The sequence below is a fragment of the Medicago sativa genome, chromosome 2 (assembly GCF_051527215.1).
Source record: "Medicago sativa cultivar Bolivia chromosome 2, Bolivia_mono, whole genome shotgun sequence".
NCBI lineage: Eukaryota > Viridiplantae > Streptophyta > Magnoliopsida > Fabales > Fabaceae > Medicago > Medicago sativa.
The window spans coordinates 7,037,733-7,061,428 of NC_140750.1; the positions used below are offsets into that span (position 1 = coordinate 7,037,733).

The 23,696-nt window shown below is 32.6% G+C and overlaps 4 protein-coding genes and 1 pseudogene across 5 annotated transcripts; 4 read left to right on the forward strand and 1 right to left on the reverse strand.

Annotated features, from left to right (window-relative positions):
• Nucleotides 1-633: 633 nt before the first annotated feature.
• LOC146944058 (GDSL esterase/lipase At1g31550-like) lies at nucleotides 634-10,571 on the forward strand. 2 transcript variants are annotated; one of them, XM_085742461.1, is made up of 5 exons: nucleotides 634-935; nucleotides 1,247-1,468; nucleotides 2,108-2,256; nucleotides 2,669-2,942; nucleotides 10,245-10,571. In XM_085742461.1, the coding sequence occupies exons 1-5, from the start codon at nucleotides 686-688 to the stop codon at nucleotides 10,418-10,420; spliced, it is 1,071 nt and encodes a 356-aa protein (XP_085598587.1). In that variant the 5' UTR covers nucleotides 634-685; the 3' UTR covers nucleotides 10,421-10,571. The 2 variants fall into 2 exon arrangements, with proteins under 2 accessions (XP_085598587.1, XP_085598586.1); XM_085742460.1 differs by lacking the exon at nucleotides 10,245-10,571 and adding an exon at nucleotides 3,807-4,171.
• LOC146944059 (GDSL esterase/lipase At5g45910-like) lies at nucleotides 5,154-7,478 on the forward strand. The gene is made up of 5 exons (XM_085742462.1): nucleotides 5,154-5,478; nucleotides 5,687-5,908; nucleotides 6,002-6,147; nucleotides 6,621-6,894; nucleotides 7,030-7,478. The coding sequence occupies exons 1-5, from the start codon at nucleotides 5,229-5,231 to the stop codon at nucleotides 7,260-7,262; spliced, it is 1,125 nt and encodes a 374-aa protein (XP_085598588.1). The 5' UTR covers nucleotides 5,154-5,228; the 3' UTR covers nucleotides 7,263-7,478.
• Nucleotides 10,572-12,719: 2,148 nt separating the features above from the next.
• On the forward strand, nucleotides 12,720-17,547 carry LOC146944060 (GDSL esterase/lipase At1g28590-like). Its single transcript, XM_085742463.1, has 5 exons — nucleotides 12,720-13,113; nucleotides 13,202-13,432; nucleotides 16,496-16,644; nucleotides 16,793-17,066; nucleotides 17,205-17,547. The coding sequence occupies exons 1-5, from the start codon at nucleotides 12,867-12,869 to the stop codon at nucleotides 17,462-17,464; spliced, it is 1,161 nt and encodes a 386-aa protein (XP_085598589.1). The 5' UTR covers nucleotides 12,720-12,866; the 3' UTR covers nucleotides 17,465-17,547.
• Nucleotides 17,548-18,295: 748 nt separating this feature from the next.
• On the forward strand, nucleotides 18,296-20,312 carry LOC146944061 (GDSL esterase/lipase At5g45910-like; annotated as a pseudogene).
• Nucleotides 20,313-21,537: 1,225 nt separating this feature from the next.
• LOC146944062 (small ribosomal subunit protein eS27y-like) lies at nucleotides 21,538-22,739 on the reverse strand. Its single transcript, XM_085742464.1, has 4 exons — nucleotides 22,544-22,739; nucleotides 22,205-22,306; nucleotides 22,079-22,107; nucleotides 21,538-21,831 (listed from the first exon to the last, which is right to left on the reverse strand). The coding sequence occupies exons 1-4, from the start codon at nucleotides 22,718-22,720 to the stop codon at nucleotides 21,705-21,707; spliced, it is 435 nt and encodes a 144-aa protein (XP_085598590.1). The 5' UTR covers nucleotides 22,721-22,739; the 3' UTR covers nucleotides 21,538-21,704.
• Between the last annotated feature and the right edge of the window lie 957 nt (nucleotides 22,740-23,696).

A 23,696-nucleotide genomic window follows, 5' to 3' on the forward strand; every position in this document is an offset into this window, starting at 1 on the left:
TAGAGAAAACAATGAAGAAACACAGATTCGACAGAGGAAATTGTTGCGAAAATTAACACAGATCTGATTCCATTCGCAACAAGCATTTGTCAGACTTGTGGGAACAATCTAGAACAACAACGAAAATGGGATGAGAAAGAAAGATTGTGGCAGAATCATGAAGAATGGAGATGTAGCAAAGAAACTATTGAAACGGCGCAGCAGAGAAGCTAGGGTTTGAGAGATCCACATTAGCAGTATTTGTATGATGTTGTGTTGGGTTGGGTTGGCAAAGTCTGAAACTATTTGGGCTTAAGGATTGGATAGGCCCAATATTTTGTATTGAGTATGTATAGGGCGGTTCGGGTTCGGTTTCTTACGGTTCTAATACTTCAACCCAAAACCGTCCACAGTAAACCAACACAAACCGTTTAGCTCAACCCGTCAACCCGTGTAACCCGATTTGACCCGGCCGCTGTCCTTTTTTTGCTCGCGGGTCAGACGGTTCCGGGCGGGTCGAGTTGATTTGTCCAGCCCTAGTGACACCCATATATCTCTTTCTAAAGTGAGACTCTCGAAATTTCTTTCCTGTCTTTGTCTCATCGATTGAAACGTGGACAATGATATAAATGCACTGCATACACTATAGAACTTAAGGTGAAAAAGAGGTATTGTTCAGTCAATAACAAAAAAACCAAATTCCAATATGGCTTCACCAGTTTGGTCACTGCAACCACAATGGTTATTCATTGTTCTTTTACTGGTTTTTACTACTGCTGCTACTAGTTGCTACACTTCAATCTTCAGCTTCGGAGATTCCCTCACTGATACCGGAAACTTGTATTTCATTTCCCAGCCACAAAGCCCCAATTGTCTGCTCCCTCCTTACGGTGAAACCCATTTTCATCATCCCAATGGACGCTGCTCTGATGGCCGCCTCATCGTTGATTTCATCGGTATAACTCAATTTCCATCATACCCTTTTTCTTTTTCACTTTATTCTTTGATAAAAATTCATTCTTTGTATAAATTGTACATGCTTGTTATCTACAAATCATTATCACAAATACTCGACGTAGACATAGACACCCGACATTAACACATTGACATCAATAATAATTTAAAAAGTGACATAATTGAATGGTGTCGTGTCGTTATCAGACATTGACACTTGTAACACTTGACTTGACTTCTATTAGAAGTGTCGATGCTACGAAGTTTGTTATTGATATTATGTTACTGTTTTTTTGTTGTTGGGTTTGTGAAGCTGAGTTTTTTAGGCTTCCATATTTGAAACCTTACCTGGGTTTCATAAATGGTGGGGATATTAAGCATGGAGTGAATTTTGCTGTTGCTGGAGCTAGTGCGTTGGATCGAAGTTTCTTTGAAGAGAAAGGGTTTGATATTGAAGAAACTGCAAATTACTCTCTCATGGTTCAGTTAGATGGGTTCAAGGAACTGTTGCCTTCTATCTGCAATTCTACTTCAAGTGAGGTTACCTAATATTCACTTCCCTATATTTTGTTTTTATAAATACTTGTCTATTGCAAATTTGCATTTATTAATTTGAAGGACAAATTTGATGGGTTGAGAATAGTTTATAGACTATTTGTTATAGTTTTATAGTTAAGGGATCAAATAGAAGAGATAATGATAGTTTATGGATCAAATTGAAGATTTACTCTTGATTATATGATATGTTTAAATAATATTGACCGAGAATTTTGTCTGGATAAAGTTTGATTTAAATATTCAGCAGCTTCCCTAGTATTTGAATGTTGTTCTTCATGTAATGAAATTTGTCAGCATAAGTAATAAATAATAGGGTCATGCTAACAAGTGCTGTACGGGCATTGTTTAAAGAACACGCAAAAGGAAATTTTGCCTTGGAAATACAAGTCAAGGTCATGATTAAATCATTTTCTATGCAAAATTTGCTTCTTTTGGGGTCTTAAACAATGCCCTTAGGGCACTTGTTAGCATTTTTGTAAATTTTTATAATAAGGATTTGATTCATGAAATATTTAATTGATCTCTCTCAAAGTATTTATTTATTATTTTGTATCCGTTGCTTTTTCTTGACTGTTTAAGTTGGTAATTCTGGTTTATGCGATTTCATTCTCTTTAGGCTGCAAAGATGTTCTTCACAGCTCCTTGTTTATTGTGGGAGAGATAGGAGGCAATGACTATGGTTTTCCTTTGTTTCAAACAAGTGCATTTGGAGATCTTATTACTTACGTACCCCGAGTAGTATCTGTAATCACTTCAGCAATTAGGGTAAGAGTTTAATTCAGTGTTTGAAAGTTGAGTAGTAGTTTTTTCAGTATTCTCTTATTCTCATATTCTCATATTAAGTTTCACATTTTGAACATTTACTTGTCACATAGTATATATTATTTGTCATTTTTTTTTTGAAAGATATTATTTGTCATTTTAGAATACTCACATTATGATAGAAATTATTACACTCAATTATTTTCTTAAAAAATGTGTATAACTTTGAACGACACTTAATATGAGACGGAAGGAGTAAGTTTTTCAAGCTCAAAATCAGATTGACGTTAATGAAATAGTGAGATTCAGATTACTCTTAGTTTTCTTTGAGAAACCCAGGTTTTTAATTTGTGGTTTCTTTTTACTCCTGTTGAAGTCATTTTTTAATCATTAATTAGTTTATGAGTTTATGCAGGAGTTGATTAATTTAGGTGCTGTCACGATTTTGGTTCCTGGAAGTTTACCACTTGGATGCAATCCAGCCTATTTAACAATGTTTGCAACTAAAGATGAAGAGGAGTATGATCAAGCTGGATGTTTGAAATGGTTAAACAAGTTTTTCGAATACCATAATGAGCTGCTTCAAACCGAACTACATAAGCTTCGAGTGCTGTATCCTTTTACTAATATCATCTATGCAGATTATTTCAATGCTGCATTGCAGTTTTACAAATCTCCAGAACAATATGGTAGTCTGTCTGCACTCTGCACCCTCTTAGCTTTTTATGTCATATCATTGTGTTTGTGTTGCAAGTGAGCATTGCAACATAAAAGTTCAGTCATAAAGGACTGTTCATGGTTCAGGAAGGATACCGGACTGAATAGTTACAACAATCTGGTAAAACTTAACCGAACCATTAATGGTTCATCCTGAACCAAACTTGTATAAAGGTTCAGTGCCCCGGTTCTTTGATTCTGACTTCCGAACTATAGTTACCTTTAAATAAACAAACTATACTTTTTTTGAATATTTTTGTAGACCTCATTGTAACAAATTTTTATTATTACCTGATAATGAGGGCTGTTGAAAAAGCCAAAAATCGAACCAAATAGAATAGTATGACTGTTTAAAAACACTGAAGAACTATTAAATTGAACAGAACGGAGCTGCACCGAAAAAAACCAAACTGTCAAGGCTAATTCGTGAACTCAACTGAACCGAACTCAGTTCAGTTCATGAATTGTCAATCATTTTTCTATTTTTTTCAGTGTGTTTCGGTTTCGGTTTTTTTAACAGCCCTTATTTTCATGTGATATTTATATTATTAATTAAAGTGGCAATATTGTCATTTTGCAATTGTCCACGAGGGAGATTTGAACTATGTCCCTTGAAATTATAAGGTCAAATCCTTAACTAGCACCTCATGGACATTCATGTGTTATTTAGTCATTGTTATTAGTTAGATAACATGAATCAATAATTTACAGCAGAACTAAATTTTGGGTTGGTTTCACATTTAGTGTTATTGTCTAGAGAATCTCTCTCATGATTTTTCAGTACGCCACCAAATCATTGAAGAGTGATACAAGGATTTGCTTCACTATTGTTACAGGGTTTGATGGAAATGCTTTTAAAGTTTGTTGTGGAGGTGGAGGCCCTTACAATTACAATGATACATCATTATGTGGAAACTCAGAAGTGATTGCATGTGATGATCCTTCAAAATATGTTAGCTGGGATGGATATCATCTTACTGAGGCTGCACATAGATGGATGACTAAGGCTTTATTAGAAGGACCATACACCATCCCTAAATTTAGTTTCTCGTGTCTTAGTAGTGAGTGACACCTTTGCAGATTTCATTAACTATGCAATGGAGAGAAAAAAGATTGTATTTCTCTATGTTATTGTAAAAAAAATCTGTCAAACAAAATATTAATGTTGAACAATTTATGATCATGTTGAAGTTCGAATCAATTTGAATCATCTACATCTTTATTGAGGTCGGTATTATCACTATGTTCATGTTGAATGTTGCAGCAACAGTGTTACCAGACTTTCTTAATTTAGTTCACGGAGAAAATCAAACCAAACTGAACCGTTACAAATATTCAGTAAAACTCAACCGAATTGTACATGAATGGTTCCTTTAGAACCAAACTGGTATAAAGTTTTGATATACTGATTCTATGGTTACGAACTGAAAATACCTTTAAAAAAAACCAAATTTTGCTTTTTGAATTGAACTGATTCTTTTGTGAACGGAACTATACCAAATTGTAAAACCAATTTTTTTTAGCAGCTTTGATATTCATTAGTTACTTAGTCGTTAGTACTTAGATAACATGAATCAAGAGTCTACAATGGAACTTAGTTCGGGTTGTTTTACATTTAAGTGTTATTGTCTAGAGAACCTCTATGTCATATGATTTGTTGGTATGCCACCAAATCATTGAATAGTGATACAAGAATTTGTGTCAATGTTGTCAAAGGGTTTAATGGAAGGAAATGCTTTTAAAGTTTGTTGTGGAGGTGGAAGTCTTGAAAATTGCAATGATACGGTCCTATGTGGAAACACAGAGGTGATTGCATGACGATCCTTCAAAATATGTCAGTTGGGCACACTTGCATGGGTACAAACCCAAATAAAAATAATTCCGCACACACAAAATTAAGAAAAATTTAAAGAAAAATAAAATTACAAGATATCAATTGATGTGATTAAATACTTTTTATTTAATTTTGTTAATTTCACCCCACACCATTCCTATGTTATTGTAAAAAAATCAATAAAATAGTAATGTTGAGAAACCATTTTATTTGGTACACTTTAATTTTTTTTGGTAGTGAGCGAAAATGTGAATCACTTCATATATAAAATCAACATCTAAGGGCACAGCATATTGAAAGCTTAACCGCATAAATTGAGTTTTTTAAGGGAAACCGCATGAATTGAGTGTTAGGCCTTGCACAAACTAGTCCCCGAAACTTTTTACATCTCTTGTTCACCAAAGTTCATCTTCATTGAAACACCATGAAGTTCAATATCATCCTAATCCTCATTTCCTTCACATTTGGTTTCCCTGAAAAAGTTATTTCAAATCCTACTCCTCGTCCATTTGATGCTATTTTCAACTTTGGCGACTCTTTAAGTGACACTGGCAATTTCCTTGCCACTGGTGCCAATTTATTCCCAGCCGTAGGTCAGCCTCCTTATGGTGAAACCTTCTTTAGACATGCAACTGGTCGTTGCTCAGATGGACGACTAGTGATTGATTTCATAGGTATGTAGTTCTATATACGTGACTAAAATCACAATCAAATGTGGTTGATGCTACCTCATTTGAGGTTGTGTTTTAATCAAAGAGAAATAGAAAATCTCGATATTGAAGTTTAGATTGTAGCAGTAGACCTTATTTTAATATCTATTATCTATGTATTGGAAATTATATAGTGTTAATAATTTTCAATAATGGTGAATTTTGGTTGCAGCTGAGGCATACGGATTACCATATTTGCAACCATATCTGAAAGTAATCAAAAGTAGTCAAATCATCCGCAATGGAGTAAATTTTGCAGTCGCTGGAGCCACAGCGCTTGATGTAGAATTCTTCAACAAAGAAGAGGGAAAATTGCTATGGACAAATCATTCATTGAACGTTCAGCTTGGCTGGTTCAAGAAGCTGAAACCTTCCTTTTGTACAACTAAACAAGGTAACATATAACATTCATTGACCATCCCAAATCAAACTATTGTATGAAATTTTCCAATAACAAAACTTTTTTTAATCCTCTGCTATGTCACAGATTGTGATAGCTACTTCAAAAGGTCACTCTTTGTGGTGGGAGAGATAGGTGGTAATGATTATAACTATGCTGCCTTCACTGGAGATATTACTCATCTTCGAGCCACCGTTCCTTTAGTTGTTAAAACAATAACAAAGGCCATTGATGTATGTTATATTGTATCCAACATAATAATGCATTTATATGAATCAGCCTTTATTTGATCAGAAATTGATGTTAATATATAATAACATTCACGCAATACACTGTTAGCGCAGCTTCTCTGCTTGTTTCACAAGCTAGGGTTTTCTAGAGTTTTTGTTTTTATTGGATTTGAGAGAATGAGAAAAATAGAGAAGGAGATGAATAGAGTTTTATGAAATTGTGAATTCATTGATCGGTGAATCACACTTACATAGGTTTATATACAAGGTAAAAGTTAGATGGCTTAAGGAACAAGCAATCAGTTAGCCCTAACTACTTTATGCTACAAATAAGCAAAAATATAACAAACTTGTAACCAACTAAACTAATTGTGATTATTATGTGATCTTAATCAAACAACCTTGATTAAATCACTAAACACTTATTCTAAGTTGAATTAACAAAACTAACATACACTCAATTAATTATCGGCTAGGAATTGATTGCTGAAGGAGCTGTGGAGCTTTTGGTGCCGGGAAATTTGCCTGTTGGATGCAATGCTGTGTACCTAACTTTGTTTAGCAGCAAGAACATACAGGACTATGATGAAAATGGATGTTTAAAAGCTTTCAATGGCTTAGCAAATTACCACAACATGCAGCTCAATATTGCCTTACAGACACTAAGGAAGAAGAATCCTCATGCAAGAATAATGTATGCTGACTATTTTGGTGCAGCAATGCGTTTCTTCGGTTCACCAAGACAATATGGTAAGTTTATTTCCATGGCTTTATCTAATGTGTATAAACAAACGGGTACTGTATTATGCACAAACTTATTTTACACCATTCGATTACTAAATCTCATCATATTTCTTTTGTCTTTCTTTGATTTTGATTGTGTAGGGTTCACTAGTGGGGCTTTGAGTGCGTGCTGTGGTGGAGGTGGACGTTACAATTTTAATAATTCAGCAGAATGCGGTTCTAAAGGTTCAAAAGTGTGTGCAGATCCATCTACATATACAAATTGGGATGGAATTCACTTAACAGAAGCAGCTTATAGACACATTGCCAAAGGACTAATTAACGGCCCTTTCTCTATTCCACCACTCAAGCCTGCATTCGTTAAGATAGCCTAGCCATTCCAAATGTAATTTTTGCATTTCATTGAACATTAAGATAAATTCAGAAGCTCAAGGATGTTAACAATAAAATTGTGTAGCTAACATACACCAACTTATGTTCAAACAGCATGCTTTCTGTGTAATAGTACATGCATTTGAGATGTCAGTTTTTTCCTGGTTGCCAATCGTAGCATTGGCTTCAAATGCACAATAGATACGGTTCATCTTTAAGGGTATCCAACACTACTCATTAGACAAATTTAAGCCCATAATTGAAGGTGCCAAATTAATCGTTTTGGTCATATACTATTTCATCAAGCAACTACATCTCTTTTACCAACTACAGTTATGCACTCTTTTAAGACCAAATACAAATTTGATGGACAAAATAAAATGACATTTCTATATATTCCCTTTCAAACTTCTTTTCTTTTCGGATTTCAATAACAATACAAGATTTAAATAAATAAAAAACTAAAAAAAATATTATCTATATCAAAAATTTTATATAAAATATCGTTTGTAATTTACACGCAAAATTTCTACAAAATATCGTTGATTAATAATAATAGTAAAATATATCCTTATTTATTAATTTTGTTAGGTCTGCAGCAATTTAACCTAATATTTTCTCGCTCATTTGCTGCATTAGGTTAGCAGTAATTTAACCTAACAAATTTCATCTAAAAAATGCATCGTACCAATTTCATTCCTATCCTCTTGCCTTTTTTTTTTGACAATATTTTGTACACTCATTTAATACTAAAAAAATGCATCGCACCAATTTCATGCCTTTTTTATCCTTCCTTATTTATTAATTTTATTAGGTCTGCAACAACTTAACCTAATAAATTCCCTCTAAAATGCTGCATTAGGTTAGCAGCATTTTAACCTAACAAATTGCATCTAAAATGCAGCGCACCAACTTAACCTAACAAATTCCCTCTAAAATACAGCAATCCCTATATTTCTCCTCATTGATGAGCTTTTCATTCCTATCCTGTTGTGTCATCGTTTGTATATATCTATTGTTTATGTAGACTTTTTTTTGACAAGTTGTTGTACACTTATTTAATACGTTTACAAATAGAATACCCTAATTTTCATGCAAACTCGGCTACCCTAATTTCCATGCAAACTCGGCTATATATAGCAAACCCTAAACCGTGTTTCTCTTAAAAAAAAAAAAAACTAAACCGTGGTAAATTACACAGACAGCAGAATAATCATATATTTTGATATTTTGATTTTTGCAAATGGAAGGACGTGACCTTACAACCTTCCTCTCATACCACTGCTTAACTGGTATTCTAATTTAACAATAACATGCATTTTATCGATATGCTTATTTTTGAGAATTGGACTATCCTTTTTGCGTTTTTTGTTTTTAGTTTGAGATGTTTACACTAATTTTGGCAGTCTTCCTATTTAGTTTTGTCTCAATTTCTTGGTCTATTATCTAAGGATTCAGACCGTGTCGTGTAATGTCATGTTTTTTTAACTTAATCTGAATTTTGTTTCGTACAAAACCTTATTCTGCTGTTATTATTTGGTAAGAAAATAAAGTTAATACCTTAAATTTTGATATTTGCAAATGGAAGGACGTGACCTTACAACCTTCCTCTCATACCACTGCTTAACTGGTATTCTAATTTAACAATAACATGCATTTTATCGATATGCATATTTTTGAGAATTGGACTATCCTTTTTGCGTTTTTTGTTTTTAGTTTGAGATGTTTACACTAATTTTGGCAGTCTTCCTATTTAGTTTTGTCTCAATTTCTTGGTCTATTATCTAAGGATTCAGACCGTGTCGTGTAATGTCATGTTTTTTTAACTTAATCTGAATTTTGTTTCGTACAAAACCTTATTCTGCTGTTATTATTTGGTAAGAAAATAAAGTTAATACCTTAAATTAGTGTAATTTTTGTATTTTATTTTTGTATTGCGTTTTTTGTTTTTAGTTTGAGATGTTTACACTAATTTTGGCAGTCTTCCTATTTAGTTTTGTCTCAATTTCTTGGTCTATTATCTAAGGATTCAGACCGTGTCGTGTAATGTCATGTTTTTTTAACTTAATCTGAATTTTGTTTCGTACAAAACCTTATTCTGCTGTTATTATTTGGTAAGAAAATAAAGTTAATACCTTAAATTAGTGTAATTTTTGTATTTTATTTTTGTATTTTTTTTGTTGTTTTTTGCAGTCGTTTCATAGCATGTTTCATAGCATAGTAATGAATGTATATGATATTTATATACAAAACCCGTGCATCGATCAATATGATATTTATATACAAAACCCGTGCATCGAGAGTTGAACTCAAGACCCCCCGCTTACTAAACAGGTGCTCTAACCAACTGAGCTATGAAAGCTTTTTTTATCTAAATCACATCAAATTAGTTATTTGAACCAAACTAATTGGTTTAAATTGTATCTTCAAATTTGTCGGATCATTGATTTAATTCTTATGCTTCTAAATTTAAGTAAGGCTCATGGTGGGTATTGATAAGGAGAGTAAATTCTTCACTTTATTTTGTAAGATTTTTTAAAAAAAAATCTTATTAAGACTAATGTGAATTTATTGTCTTTTTTTAGGATCCCTCCTAATAATCTCATCCAAATTCTATTTTATATCATTTATAGAAAATGTTTGACCGACATTCCATATGAATGGATATATTTTGGGAGAGGATCCCTCCTAATAATCTCATCCAAATTCTATTTTATATCATCTATAGAAAATGTTTGACCGACATTCCATATGAATGGATATATTTTGGGAGATAAAGATAAATAGAGAGTGAAATATTTAAAAAAAAAAAAAGAAGAAGAAGATAAATAGAGAGTTACTCCTATATGATATGAAGAGAAATATTTAAATATAAAATGAGTGTTAGTAGTGTTATTGTCTAAGAATCTCTTATGTCGTGATTTTTCAGTATGCCACCAAATCATTCAAGAGTGATACAAGGATTTGCTTCACTATTATTACAGGGTTTGATGGAAATGCTTTTAAAGTTTGTTGTGGAGGTGGAGGCCCTTACAATTACAATGATTCAGCACTATGTGGAAACTCAGAAGTGATTGCATGTGATGATCCTTCAAAATATGTTAGCTGGGATGGATATCATCTTACTGAGGCTGCACATAGATGGATGACTAAAATTTAGTTTCTCGTGTCTTAGTAGTGAGTGACACCTTTGCAGATTTCATTAACTATGCAATGGAGAGAAAAAACAATGTATTTCTCTATGTTATTGTAAAAAAAATCTGTCAAACAAAATATTAATGTGAAAAAAAACATTTTATTTGGTGTGCTAACAAGGGTTTAGTGAAAATGTCGATCACTAAGATGGACTCTCAAGTCTCAATGTTTATCAAAATCAACCGTTGAATCGAAAGTTAATATCATATTTATAAATTTCGATATTAATCCATGAACAATTCATGTGTCACCAAGATGTATTGAAAAAAAGTTATTTGTAATTCTTTCATCACTAGATAATAGAGCACATCAATATATATTCACAAAAGAGCGTTAGTAACACATTCTCTAACACACATGGAAAGATCATCTCCATTGAAAACTCCCAGTTTTCAGTTTTATGTAGTCATTGAATCTTTTGTCGAAAAATGTGATAGTTTTCAGTTTTATGTAGTCATTGAATCTTTTGTCGGAAAAATGTGATAATCCTCTCCCCTAAAGCACATATCCCAACAAGTTTCTTTTTAGGATAATGATAAATTGTACGAGAGAAATTTTCGTGCATGTTGCACGACAACGTATTTCTGTCTCTTATTTGATGATAGTGATGTGCTAGTGTTGTACCAACATATACATATCTCTTGTGAAGTTATGATATATTTATATAAACTCTGCTAGTTTTGATTTAATTACCATTTTTTTTCACTTTTCACTATGAGAGGTGAGCGGTGAACCTTTATCCTCTGTGTTAGGTATCAAATAAGTTTCTCAACAGTACACTACAATACCTAAGTTTCTCAACACATATTTTTGTTTTTTAAAATATTTTATTTATATTCATTTTAGAAATAAAAAAAGCAAAAGCACATTAATGATGGAATTGGAAGCAAACTAAGGAAAAAAAACACGCTCGTGCACCTTTCGTGTAAATAGAGTGTCGTGCTATGTAGCACCACTCTTCTTTTTATTGAGTAAAATCTATATGGTCTCCACAAAATTATGAGACCCACATAAATTGATATAATTCATGAATTTCAATCAATAAAAGACAGTTTTTTTTTTTTTGAAAGGAAAACGAGTTTGGTGTAGTGTGTATTTTTGAGATTAATTTCAAAATCAATGTTCTATAACTCACTATTAATATGTTTAGCATAGCTGAAACAATGCTCTATAAACATCCAATTGATTTCAGAATTACAATAAATTTATTCAAATAACTCCTAAAATTAATTAAAACTATACAATAACTAGGTCTCACCAAGTTTTTGAAGACAAATTATGTCTCACCAATAAATGAAAGTAGGGTGAAATGTGTTGTCCGCGGATGACAGAAGGATCACAACCTGCAAAACAATAAAATGTAACGTAAGACTTGAGGCATGACTACGTCATTGGACTAAGGAATTATCCGCAGAATTACGCAACTCCCCCATAATACAATAGGTTTTTCTTAACGGTAAACATATCGAGACTATCAAGATACGAGAAAAATACGCATACTCAATGAATCAAACACTTAGTAATTTTGTGAAAATGAAAGAAGTATTAAACAATATTCAGAAGCATGGTCTGTTACTCTCTCTTTCACGTAATGATAATTTGTTTTTACAAAAATACTATGCTAAAAAAACATTAGGCTTAATAGCAGGTTTGACCCCCTATGTTTCAAGAAGTTGCGATTTTGTCCCCCTAACAAAATAAAATACAAAACTACCCCCTAAGTACTGCCCCTTTTGCAGTTTTGACCAAGTCAATGCACACATGGACGCCACGTGTAAAAAAAATTAAATTTTTTTTAATTAAAAAAATAAAAAAATTACACACGTGGCGTTCACGTCAGCTTTAACTTGGTCAAAATTGACATGGGGCCAAAACTGCAAAAGGGGCAATACTTAGGGGCGATGTATTTTATTTTGTTAGGGGACCAAAAGCGCAACTTCTGGAAACATAGGGGCCAAAACTGCTATTAGGCCAAAACATTAAGCACGTTTTTGTTCGACTCAAATTCAAGTGAATGTGTAAGTGGAGATTGACCTAAAGGAACTTCTTTTTTTGGTGGTGGCCGGGTTTGAACCCCGGACCTTGCATATTTTATGCATTGTCCTTACCAACTGAGCTAAGCTCACGAGGATACCTAAATGAACTTCTAATCGGTAACAAACAAGTTTGGTGCCAATCAAAATTAATTTAAATAATAGTCAACGTGGTAACTTGCCTTGAGACAAGTAGGAATAAAATTCAACACTACAACCACGTTTTTTAATAGTAATAATAACAACAACAACAACATCAACAACTGAAATAACTTAAAATGTACAACAAAATGTTGGCAATAATGCTAAGAACTATTCACCATTGAAATCCCTTAATAAATGGCGCTAATATATTGGAAATAGTGAATTTTATTAGTCATGGCTTCTGAAAAGCGATGGAGTACAATGATGCTGCTTGTAGTAATGGCTTCTGCATCATTAGTCATGGCATCCTCTTCCTGCTCTTCCATCTTCAGCTTCGGTGATTCCCTCGCCGACAACGGGAACTTGTATTTCAGCAACCAGCAACCCTACCATCACTGCCTCTTTCCTCCCTACGGAGAAACGTACTTTCATCATCCCTCAGCACGTTGCTCTGATGGACGTCTCATCATTGATTTCATAGGTAAACAATCATTTATATAACGTTGTGTATTTTTAATGAACAATTTATATTACTATATATAGTATATACCGTTAACTGTTGTTTGCAGCTGAGGCATTGGGAATTCAAATGGTGAAACCATATTTAGGAATTAAGAATGATGTATTGAAAGATATGAGTGTAAAGGAGGGAGTGAATTTTGCTGTTATGGGAGCAACCGCTTTGGACATTAGTTTCTTTGAAGAAAGAGGTGTTCATAGTGTTACCACCAATTATTCTGTAGGGGTTCAGTTGAATTGGTTCAAGGAACTACTCCCTCGTCTCTGCAATTCTTCCAAAAGTAAGTTCTCAATTATTCTGTTATTGTGTTTTTTTTATTACTTTGATATCTTGGAACTGTTTTGCATCTTTTGAACGGTAATTATGTGCCACAAATAGTATAGGTGAGGAGAATTGCTGACAAAATTTATCAAGAAAATTTCAAGACAGTGTATTTTCTACCACCTTTCATTAATTATACACCATTACCTTATTGATTTTCGGCCGATAACAAATATAATTGGCTGAGACATTTTCGTGATCAATTCTTGATAAAAACTCTTTAGATAAATATCATGCTCGTAGGTGAGTTTGTGTAGCATGACCGACATATAATTTTTCTATTAAACTAATATATGTGCTGTCAATTTTGGATGGTAGGTAGGTGCTTGTTGTCATGACAATAATTTGGCTTAAAATTCAACCATAAGCCGTACAAATGCCAATTTCATAATGCACGTTTGTAACGTATTAGGAGTAGTTTGAATTGAAATAGATGCAGAAACAAAAAGGAAAAATAGAAAAGAAAGGGAAGGATATAGAACATGTTCATAACCTCTATTTTAATAGTTTAAATGGACTCCATTCACTTTTTTATATTATTTTACGCTTATTAAAAACTCTAAATTTGATTTCACCCATGTTACAATATCCTTTCAATTTCTTAATTTTTTAATTTTACAAATTTATTAATACGAAGACACACAAAAAACATTGAGGTGAGTGCCTTAGTGGGTGGAAGAAGAAAAGGACATAGCAACCCTAAACTGTTTCAAATTTCAAGGAGATCAAGGTTTAAGTGGATCAAACATTTTGTGTATGTTTTAACCTGGCAAACCGTTTCAAAAGATCATGTTAAAAAATTATATTTTTTTTTGTAAAAGAACATTTTATAATATCCTAAACAAGTTTTCGAAAAATCATTAAAAATTTAATTGATTAAGGATAATTAAACAACTTTGAATTTAACATGGACTAAAAGTGCGATGGAAAAATTTATAACTAAAAGTGTGATGGAAAATTTTATACGAACGGAAACATGTCACTTATTTATGCCAAAAAACAAAATTCGATAACTTTATAAGACATAAAACATATTTAACTTTTTTTAAAAGACAAAATTTTATCAAGAACACTAACTCAAACAAAAGGAGTACAAAGACTAGATCAAAATATCACACGACAAAGTTACAACAGGGTAAAAACTCTCCAAAACGCCTAAACTTGAGATAAGACAACAATTTATCCACACAAATTTCTCCCAACAACAATAACGGTTTTTCTCCCAACAACAAGAATTAGGTGTTGTGGGTCCGATCCTTGGCGTCCGAAGTCTCTAAAAATAATAATTTGATTTACGGTTTTTCTATTGAGTTTGTTTGATTTTGAACCCCTAATTAAAATAACACTTACGTGTAGTAGCATCCAAACTTACTGACTTTCCAAGACTATATTAGCAATAACAAAAAAAAAATTACGACGCCAATACTCTTGGTCAATAGCATAATACGTCATCGTGACCTTAACTCAGTTGGTAGGGACAATGCATAACCTATGCAAGGTCCGAGGTCCAACCCCAGCCTAAAACACCCGAGGGACAATGCATAATATATTTGTGGTTGTTCGGATTTCGGATAAAAATAAGGAGTCTAAGCAAATAACTTGAGAAAAAAATCAGGCCTAAGACACTCGAAATGGCCACAACATGAACGCCATGAAAATCACCAGTTGAAGAAAATACAAATTCGTAAAGAATGACCAACTTGACACGTAGCATGAACAGGGGTGTTCGCGGTGCAGTTTGGTTCGGTTTTGAGGCTTAAAGTCATCTGAACCGTAAGATAAAAAAACATATGGTTTGGTTTGGTTCGGTTCACTTTTAAAATACTATCCGAACCAAACCAATGCGGTTTGGTTTGGTTTGGATCGGTTGGTGCGGTTTTTTCAAGACAATACTATATTTTGTTTCAAACATTAAAATTAAGTTAAAAAGATAAAACACAACATATTTCCAGCAATATTTCCGACAATGTTTTTAATTTCATTTCATATTACATTTTCATTTTCACCAAATAACATAAACCAAATTAAAAACGTGGACAAAAATTAAAATATTAAGATTTTATCATTCTCTAAAAGTTCAAGTAACACATAAATACATGTTTGAAATAAAAAGCAAAGAAGAAACTTAACAAGAGAAAAAATATGTCATTTTATAAATGTTTTCATTGAGTTTCTTTTTTATAAATATTTTCATTGAGTTTCTTTTTTATAAATGTTTTCATTGAGTTTCTATGAATATTGGCCTATGTGACATAGATTTAATTAGTGTTTTTATTATGTTGCGGTTTGGTTTGGTTTAGTTTGGTTGGTAAAATAAAAATCGCAACCAAACTAAACCATGCGGTTGAGTAAAAAAATGATTCGAATACATCCAAATCAAATGCGATTTTTTGCGGTTTCGGTTTGGGTTGGTTCGGTTTACGGTTTTCTATTGGATTGGTTTCGTTTTGAACACCCCTAAGCATGAAGGCAATTTTTGCAAGCATAGAAATTAACCTTATATTCATTCTTAGGCATTTTAAAAGCCAGATTTTCTCTTTTTAATACCAGTCTTTAGGATCTGACAATGAAGAATTACACGAGCAAAAGATTTTCATTTAGGTGATAATCAAGTTAAAAACACTCTCCATATTTATACTTATTTTAAAAATAAATTAAATTTAATAATCAAGTAAAAGAAAGTATAAATTTACTATAAAATAATCATATAAAATTTGTATACAAATTACATTATGTGATCATCATAAACCATGTATGCTTTTTTAAAAAAGTTATTATAACAATAAATTAAAGGACAAATAATTATTTTGGTCTAAATGTCTAACGAATAGTCACAATTATCCTAAATGTATCAAAATTTTAAAATAGTTCATAATTACAAACTTTGTTAGTTAAAATAATCTCTGACGTTAAAATATTCTATTAATATTAGCCTCATTTCTATTTTTGATATATGAAATGACTTCCTTTATCTTCGATACTCTTCACAAATCATGCTCATGGCCTCAATTTAACCATGCAGCCTGCCATGAAGTTCTTGGAAAGTCATTATTTCTTGTGGGAGAAATTGGAGGCAACGACTTCAATTATCCTTTACATATACGACAGAGCATAACAAAGCTTAAAGCATATGTACCACATGTAATCAATGCAATAACTTTAGCAATTAACGTAAGATTATTTTCTTTTGCAAATTCTATTATATGACAAGAATTAATTACATATGAATAGAAGGCACAACAAGCTGGGCCGCTAGACTTTTTAGATTTCAGTTTTCTTCTAAGCGTAATAAAGTCTTTTGTATTTGGTGTCTTCGCAGGAGTTGATTGATCTAGGGGCACGCACGCTTATGGTCCCTGGAAATTTCCCATTGGGATGTAGTGCAGCCCATTTAACAACGTATGAAACCACAGATAAGAACCAATATGACTCATTTGGTTGCTTGAAGTGGTTAAACGAATTTGCTGAATTTTATAACCAGAAACTTCAACATGAGATACATAGACTTCGAGTAATTCATCCTCATGCTAATATCATCTATGCTGATTATTACAATGCAGCATTGCCATTATATCGTTATCCCAAAAAATATGGTAATTCAACTAAGCTGATCAATAGCATTCGATGTATTGCATAAACTCCAAGTGTGATGAGTTTTTAAAGTTAGTCTAGGACATTGTTTAATAACTATTGTCTCTGTAATGAGATTTTTTTACCTGATTTCATTGCAGGTTTTACAGGTCTCAAAGCATGTTGTGGAATAGGAAGTCCATATAATTACAATGCATCAAACATGTGTGGTAAACCAGGCGTGACTGTTTGTGATGATCCTTCTCAGTATATTACGTGGGATGGCGTTCATTTTACTGAGGCCACATATAGATTAATTGCCGATGGCTTAATTAAAGGACCATGTTCAGTCCCTCAATTTAGTAACCTGTGTTTCAGGAATATAAGCTATGGATATGGATATGGACATTTCAATAGCTAGAGTGTGAAATTATGTATTGACATAATCAATAAATGTGAAATTGTTAAAATTTATTATTAATATAAATATAAATTATGGTCTAATATTGTTAAGCACTAGTATTGATGAACTCTTTGATTGGTCGTTGTTTATGAATGGATCCGATGGGTTGGACCATTCTATTTAACTAAATGAGAGGTATGTGTCTTCAGTTGTTTAACTATTTAAACATCATTCCTCAAACGATTAAACATATGGAGAAAACCTAAACCTAGACAGCAATGAGGGTAGTCAATCTTCTCACTGATTGTCTCTAGATTCCTGAAAAGTACATCGTTCATGATTCAATATTAAATTATAATTTAATTTGTATCTACGGTTATTGGCAATTCTCGTTAAAATTCCACCAAGGCTGCCACTAATACATACATTAGACCAGACAAGGCATACGTATCTTTCAAGGATAGATATACAAAACTGAATTTTCACATTATATTTGAATTTCAAAAATAACAATCATCAAAGTTGTATTTGAATTTCATATCGTCATACTTTTTGGGTTGTTCAATGTATATATATGATTGTCCTCGTTGTTAAAGCTCAATGTTTGGCTATGAAAACAAGATATATATGGGATGTCATAAGTTGCTTCCATAAGTTCTCTGAAACAATCTTACAAGTGATTATGCAAGTAGATAAACTCAGAACTCAATCGTAACAGGCCCTAAGTTTGTTTTAAGAAACCAAGGATTAATTGTATTTCTTTACTCTCCAGTTTAAGTTATTTTCTAATCATTGGTTAGTTTACGAGTTTATGCCCAGTAACAATTTTGGTTCATAGATGTTTGCGACATGGATGCAACTGAAGATGAAGATGAGTATGATCAAGCTGGATGTTTGACATGGTTAAACAAGTTTTTTGAATATCATAATGAGCTGCTTCAAATCGAACTAAATAGGTTGAGTCTTGTATCATTTTGAGAATATCGTCTATGCAGATTATTTCAATATGCTGCATTGCAGTGTTACAACAAATCTCCAGAACATTTTGGTAGTATGTCCTCTAATCCTCTTAGCTTTTTATGTCACAAATATTAGATAATAGTTATATATTATGTAATAGCTCTTTAAGTGACACTGGCAATTTCCTTGCCACTGGTGCCAATTTATTCACAGCCATAGGTCAGTCTCCTTATGGTGAAGCCTTCTTTAGACATGCAACTGGTCTTTGCTCAGATGGACGACTAGTGATTGATTTCATAGGTATGTAGTTCTATGATGTATATATACGTGACAAAATGATATTGATAAGAATCACAATCAAATGTGATTGATGCGACCTCATTTGCGGTTGTGTTTTAATCAAAGAGAAATAGAAAATCTTCATATCAAATTTTAGATTGTAACAGTAAACCTTATTTTAATACCTATCATCTATTTATTGAAAATTGTAGAGTGTTTATAATTTTCAATAATGGTGAGTTTTGGTTATAGTTGAGGCATACGGATTACCATATTTGCAACCATATCTGAAAGTAATCAAAAGTCATCAAATCATCAGCAACAGGTAAATGTTGCAATCGCTGGAGCCACAGCTCTTGATGTAGAATTCTTCAAGGAAGGAGTGTGAAAATTGCTATGGACAAATCATTCATTGAACATTCAGCTTGGCTGGTTCAAGAAGCTGAAACCTTCCTTTTGCACAACTAAACAAGGCAACATTGAGTCATTGACTATCCCAAATGAAACTATTGTATGAAATTTCCAGTAACAACTTTTTTTAATCCTCTGCTATGTCATAGATTGTGATAGCTACTTCAAAAGGTCACTCATTGTGGTGGGAGAGATAGGTGGTAATGATTATAACTATGCTGCCTTTGCTGGAGATGACTCATCTTCGAGCCACCGTTCCTTTAGTTGTTAAAACAATAGCAAAGGCCATTGATATATGTTATATTATATCCAACATAATAATGCATTTGTATGAATCAGCCTTTATTTGATCAGAAATTGATGTTAATAATAACATTCACGCAATACACTCAATTAATTATTTGCTAGTAATGAATTGCTTAAGGAGCAGTGGAGCTTTTGGTGCCGGGTAATTTACTTGTTGGATGCTCTGCTGTGTACCTAACTTTGTTAAGAAGCAATAACATAAGGACTATGATGAAAATGGATGTTTAAAATTCAACGGTTTTGCAAAGTACCATAACATAGAGCTCAATATTGCCTTAGAGACACCCAGGAAAAAGAATCTTCATGCAACAAAACATGTGCATAATGAAAGACATGTGTCGCCTGGTTCAAACTAGTTGAACTAATCGACTCTATCAATGAATTATTAAGCAGTGCATTGTCTAACCAATTCAACGTCGAGTTCAATTAAAACATTGGTTTTAAGGACTGGGATTCCCACCTAATTCACGCAATTTATAGTTTTAAACGGAATAAACACTTGCACATGTAATTTGATCCTACAATTTATAGACTAACTCCTACATTTGCATTCTTAATTTTGATTGTGTAGGGTTCACTAATGGGGCTTTGAGAACGTGCTGTGGTGGAGGTGGACGTTACAATTTTAATAAATTCAGCAAGATGCGGTTAAGGGTTCAAAAGTATGTTCAGATCCATCTACATTTACAAATTGGGATGGAATTCACTTAACAGAAGCAGCTTATAGACACATTGCCAAAGGACTTATTAATGGCCCTTTCTCTATTCCACCAGTCTAACCTGCATTCTTTAAGATAGTAGCCTTTAAAATGTAATCTTTGGCATTTTATTTAACATTAAGATAAATTTAGAAGCTCAAGGCTGTTAACAATAAAATTGTGTAACTAACATACACCAACTTATGATCAAACAGCATTTTTTCTGTGTAGCAGTATAGTACATGCATTTGAGATGTCAGTTTTTTCTTCGTTGCCAATCGTAGCATTGGCTTCAAATGCATAGTATATACAGTTCATCTGTAAGGTTATCCAACACTACTCAGTAGACAAATTTAGGCCCATAATTGAAGGTGCCAAATTTATCATTATGGTCATACTATTTCATCAAGCAACCACATCTATTTTACCAACTACAGTTATGCACTCTTTTAAGACCAAAGACAAATTTGATGGACAAAATGAAATGACATTTCTATATATTCCCTTTGAAATTTCTTTTCTTTTCAGATTTCAATAACAATACAAGATTAAAATAAACAAATAAAACTAAAAAAAATATGAAATCACGGTAGATGTTCTATTTGAAAACAAGATGAAGAGAAGGTGACATGCTGGTGCATTTTAACAGATGGTTGAAATAAGAGAAGTTACTTTCAAAACACAAAAGTAGTAGTCAAAAGTTCCACAACATATGTTAGAATCTATCACATTGCTTAAAGGATGATAAGAAATAAAATCAAAAAGCTAAAGCAAGAAATCACAACAGCCAAATTAGCTTATGATATTATTTGCCTATGAATATCCGTGCAGGTGTGAATAATGAATTATATAAATGTCAGCAATGTAAACATAAAACACCCAATATGTTTACTTACAATTTTTTAAGGAATAAAATAAATTTGAAGACATGTAGGGCAAGTCTTTTGCTCAACCTGCTCATTGCTACAGCAGGAAAGCGGCCAAGTAGCCCTTCACTAAAAGTGAATTGATTTGCGCCTACACACTAAAAGTGTGCCACAAAGAATACCCTATCTCGTAGAAATACCACGCCACCCCTAACTCAAGAGGGAAGCGCTCGGCCTTAGGCGCACACTCATTGTTGAACAAAAAATACAAACCAAACAGCAAAAAAAAACTGATACATAAGGAGTCCAAAGAATTTCTCTAACAAAACACCGTTGGTGGGGAAATACAAATAATAAACAAACAACACCCAGATAGTTGAAAGGCACAAAGAAAATTTCAAGACAACAATCGCAGTAAATAAAAATGCCTCGGACACACCAATCGCAAGACAGATTACACGCCACAAACAAAACATAATGAAGAATCATACAGTTAAACAATACATATTTAATAACATGATAATATTAGAACAAAAAGAGCAAACATCTATCATAACCAGATGCACAACAGTAAATAGAAATGCTAGGTTAAAGTTTTGGATAAGATTGTGGGTATCAAGTCTTACAACTTAACAAAATTTAATACAATGAAACTAAAACATGAAATAACATTGATTCCATCTTAAGCCTAACAACCACAACTCTGCAACCATGGACAAAGTAAAGATGACACACCATTTAGTCTCCCTTCTTCCTAAAGGAGCATCCTTCTGTTAGCCTTGCACGGCCACCTGTTGGCTGGCACAAGACGGTCTGACAGTTACCGCACACCACAACGGTTTGAGAGTGGCTAAAGACAGTGGTTCTGCATCCAAAATAAAAAGTTTATAAGCAAAATAGGAATTCAAAACTATATATTATGTACTCTATTATGCAATCATACATACATATAATACAGATGATGATTATTTTAATTTCAACAAATACACAGCTAGCTAATATTTGATAATATATCAGATACAATTATAACAAATACATCCAATGAATTTGAGCACTATTATAGTTATAATTTGTAATAAAACAAATGAACTAAAAGAACAGATCCAACTTACATATTGAAACAACCTTGGCATTTTACATCCTGCAATAAAAGAGAAAAACAAGTTAAAAAAATAATAATCACTGCAAATTACTCATTCAAACGAAAAAATAATACTGATCAGAAACATAAACAATACCATGAAAAAAGAGTTTGGTGACTGAACAAGTCTTTTGAGTTTGTGCTTTCTCTTCTCAAGCTCAGCTGGTGGGTTTAACAAATCAATATCATTTTGAAGAACCTGAACAAACAACAAATAGATTAACAAATTATTATTCAACAAATCGAACTAACTCTCACAAAACAATTAAAACTGATTCAAAACAAAAATCATAGTAAATTAAAAAATTAATTTCAACCTGTTATGAAAACACAACATGAACATAAAATTTGGCCAATAAAACAATAAAAATCAACACCATAAATGATATTTTTGCAAAACAAATTCAGATCTGAAAAAGAGGAACAGGGCACTGACCATGTTGGCGGAAAATGTTGGAAAACAGAGGAGACAACTCAAGAGCAAAAACCCTAAAAATTTCAGAACGAGATGTTGTTTGCCGTGATAATGGTTAAATAAACCTGTTTTCTGACCCGGCCCAAAAGAGAGTACTGGGCTTGCTAATGAAAAAAAAAAAATTCGAAGACAAACCATGTAGAATTTTTTTTTTCCCACCTCAGAATTTGCTATGAATCACCTAGAAATTACGCATACAATTTTTTTTTTTTTATATATAAGCCTCATTTTATATAAAAAAAATTATATACTTTTTTTAATTAATTATTCCTTCCACGTCTAGTTAGTTAATACAAGCCTCTTTTTATATATAAAAAAATATATTCATTATCATTTGACTATTCTTCCCATGGTAAAAGATACAAATTATAAAAAGTGATATTAGTATTTTCCATCAAAATTGAAACTACAACAAGTATACAATAAGATAAATTATTCGCCATAAAAAAATTATGCCCACAACATGATTTCTAATACATCTAAAAAACATTTCTAACATATTATTCTTAATCGGTGCTTCTATTGTTAGAAATTCAAATGAGACCTATCAAATTTATGTGACACCTAAATAATTAGTGGTGTTAAATTTCATGTAATAGAAGTTATGTTAGAAAGAGTGTGTTTAAGGATGTCAAAAAAACATGTAAGATCCTCCAAAGTAAAGTACGCTTGTTAAGACCTACTTTTGAGCTTTGAAAAATGACAAAGAAAAAGGGGATACTAAGGATGATTTAAAGGATAGGTATCATCTACGTCATAACGCATGGGTTGAACACAAATTTAGAGATATCGTTGGATCCCAAAGGTTGGTGCCTTGGAGGACCATAATTTCACGAGAAAAACAAAATTTTCTCATTTCCTTTAATAAAAATCTCATTAGTCAATACGTTGCCTTAATTTGGAGATTGGGGGCAACTTAGTAACTTATGAATGACAATCATGATAGAAATTCACAAGTGTCATTCATAAGTGTTGGAAACGTATCATAGAATCATTTTACTGAACCTCCCTCACTAGGTTTATCATATTTTCCGTGTTGGAAATTATTACCTTTTTTCCATTCAAACAACGGATGGGGGGCAATGGAAAACCACCATAGAATGACTCTTACATT